Source organism: Arachis duranensis, chromosome 7 (genome assembly GCF_000817695.3).
Source record: "Arachis duranensis cultivar V14167 chromosome 7, aradu.V14167.gnm2.J7QH, whole genome shotgun sequence".
Classification (NCBI taxonomy): Eukaryota; Viridiplantae; Streptophyta; class Magnoliopsida; order Fabales; family Fabaceae; genus Arachis; species Arachis duranensis.
In genome coordinates, this window is record NC_029778.3 from 65369859 (window position 1) to 65373226 (window position 3368).

At 34.4% G+C, this 3368-nt stretch overlaps 1 protein-coding gene across 1 annotated transcript in view; it reads left to right on the top strand.

The window, feature by feature from the left end:
• The window catches only part of LOC107459272 (inositol oxygenase 2-like), a 17130-nt gene that overhangs the window by 13111 nt on the left and 651 nt on the right, over window positions 1-3368 (top strand). Inside the window, exon 8 of the mRNA XM_016077495.3 lies at window positions 3337-3367. Coding sequence (XP_015932981.1) covers window positions 3337-3367 — 31 coding nt within the window. The remainder of the gene's footprint in view (window positions 1-3336; window position 3368) is intronic.

Here is a 3368-nt window from a genome sequence, read left to right on the forward strand (position 1 = left end):
AGTGGAAATGTTCAACGCACCCTGTCACGGCACGGCTATCCATCTGTCAGTTCTCAATCAGGCCGGAATAGAATCCAGTGATTCTTTTGCGTCTGTCACTAACGCCCCGCCCTCAGGAGTTTGAAGCTCGTCACAGTCATTCAAGTGCAGGGAGGTCAGAATCCAACAGCATCTGCAGTCCTTTTCAGTCTCTGAATCAGATTTTTGCTCAGGTCCCTCAATTTCAGCCAGAAAATACCTGAAATCACAGAAAAACACACAAACTCATAGTAAAGTCCAGAAAAGTGAATTTTAACTAAAAACTAATAAAAATATACTAAAAACTAACTAGATCATACTAAAAACATACTAAAAATAATGCCAAAAAGCGTACAAATTATCCGCTCATCATTCTCCAAATTATCAACCTTGTTCTTGTACTACTGTCATGTAGGACATTCTGTTAATTATTTAATTTTGACCTCACGATGGGATTACATTGAAGCTAAATGAAACTTTTTTGGATTCAAATATGACACTTTAAACATTAAGAATCAAAAGAGAATTACGTCTAAACATAGGAGACTAATTTAGTACTTTATCCTTATATAAATAAGCCTTTTGGATGCTTTCAGTAACATACCAATAAAATTAATAAAATTATCAATAATGCAAGTTCTCTGGTTCTTTCTATCTCTTCTCTTCTGCTACTTTATTTTATTATTATTGCTACTTATTATATTTGATAACACATTATGTGGGTGAATGGGATAAAGTAAGAGACTTTAGTAAGGAAAGATGATGAGTCTTGAATGATTGTGTTAATGATATGTTGGAAATACATCATTTTAACATTTATCTCCAAAAATAATAAAACACGTGAACTTTAATTTAGTTTTTGGAGTTTTGAGTTGCTTTTATTTATTTCTTAAACTTACAAACTGATTGTCATTAGTCATTAGGATAATTTTTGACACACAAATATTAATAAAGTATTGACATGGATGGTCACATACTACGTTAAAACCTGTAAAATGATGCAGTTTTAATTTTGACATTTAAATAGTCAAAAAACGATGACGTATCACTTGCTTTGTGAGGACAAATTTCAATAAACACTACTTACGATGTTATTTTTGAACTACTCGAGTGTTAAAATCAAAATGATATCGTTTTATAGAATCCAACGTGCCATTCAACATTCCACATCAGCGTTCTATTAACGTCTGTGCATCAAAAATTATTTTAAGGGCTAACATAAGTCATGTTTCCAAAGTTTAGAGACTAAATAGAGGCAATTGAAATTTTAAGAACCAAATTGAAGTTTGCATACAATGCAAGTTTAGGGACCAAATTGAGTATTATCTCGACTATTTATCATAGAAAAACTATAGGGGATCAACTATATTATAAGCCAACTCAGCCAACTCCCTTATAATTTTCAATTTTTCAAAAAAAATTTACACAAAAATGACCCTAATTCCAATTTCACTCTCATTCACCACACAAAATCACAAATCATAATCCCTCTCTCCCAATAATCAACGTTGTGCTTCCCTCTCCCTAATGTCCCACGCTGTCGTGGTTTCATCGTGCCGCCGTAGTGCCGCAGCTGCATCGTCCTCGCGGGCCATTATCGGTCGTCCTTGCATCCTTCTCCGCCGCCTCATTCATCGTTCAAGCATGAAAGATAGCCAGTATCGCACCTCTGTTTTACCCTCTTGCGTCCTATCACTCATCATTTGTGTAGCACTCTCGCATCATTGCCACTCTCCCATCGCACCGCCGTTTGATCCGTGCCATTCGCACCCATGATGCTTGCCTGTGGCATCCTTGCCACTCGCAACTCTCATTCCCATTCATCGCTCACATCCTCTGCTTTTGCAGTTCTATCCACACTCAAGCCATCCACACTAGCGTTGGCCCCCACCTCCACGCCTCGGACGCTTTGAAAGGTGCACAAAAATTCCTTCCTCACTGATTGCAAGGGATCTATAGACAAGGTAACACCGCTTGTGTCTGTTTCTTTTTTTAATTTTTTTGGAGGGAACATTAAATTGACTTATCCTCAATTTTGGATGTTACATTGGCATGGGTTACAGATATTTCCTTGTGACTACATGTATTATCTACGCCATTCCTCTGTGAATTTGGTTGTTTTCATTTTTTTAAATTCAGTTCTTGCTTTCATTTAAAACTGGATGATCATTATAGAGGGTTTTGGTTATTTTTACTAGATTTTGATGTTAGGTTCTCTTAAAATTAGAAGCATGAATTGATTTTTTGGATGTTTCTTTTACAGGGTTTCAGATGATGTTTCTTTTCACATTATCGGATTTGTTGTTTAATCGGCTTGAGGATGTTTCTCTGTGTGTTACTGGATATTTCTTTCATAGGTTTTGGATGTTTTTTTTATAGTAAAATGCAGACAGATGCCATGAAGGTTTGCTTTATTCATCTATTGTCCATTCTATTTTCTTCTTTCGTTGCACCATGTGAGTAGATGTTCTTATAGTTTTGACTTATGATTCAGGGAAGTGCTTCTCAAAAACAAATGAAACCAAAGCCTAAAGAACGTGGATTCAAGATAGATTGGGCTATTGCCTCAGCAAGTGTAAGTAGTACTACCGATCTTAATCAATAAATGGTTCGTAGAATGTCAGAATTCAAGGATCAACTACTAAATAAGAAAGTATTTCATTCTTCTCTTTGCCCATACTTTGTTTGTTTTCACTTCTAAATATAATTTTTTTGAGAGTGAAAAATTCTCTCGAGAATTAATGCCCCAATTTCCTCTTTTTTTGTTACTTTTATGAGATTTTGATGTTAGTTGCTCTTAAAATTAAAAGATTTAATTGCCTTTCTGGATGTTTATTTCTTTGTAAATAATTTTTTTATAGTTTTGGATATTTCGTTTTTGAGTTATCGAATGTTATTTCATAGGTTTTGGGATGTTTCTTTTGAGTTATTGGATGTTTTTTTATAGGTTTCAGATGTTTTTTTTGTACAAATAGATGTTTCTTCCTATAACGATTCAAATGTTTTTCCTAACATTCTCGATATGCCTTTTGTTTTCAGATAACAAAGTCTTGCAATATAGCATTTGCATAGAGATGCTGCCAATATTTTCATACTTTTCAAATTGTTAGAAATGTTACATTTTGTTTAAAACTCTGGCAGATTTGTAGGAGAATGACAAGTGAAAAGAGGAAGGTACTTCTGTTCTTCTAGACGTCCGTGAAATATTTACCTGCTGAAGGCTTCTAATCGTATCTTAATAAAAAATAAAAAATATTTGCTCTTTTATGTATTATTTGATCTTTGGATTTGCTAAATAGCACACTTTTGTATCTTTAGGTTGCTAAGGAAAATGGTTGCACTCTACCTTC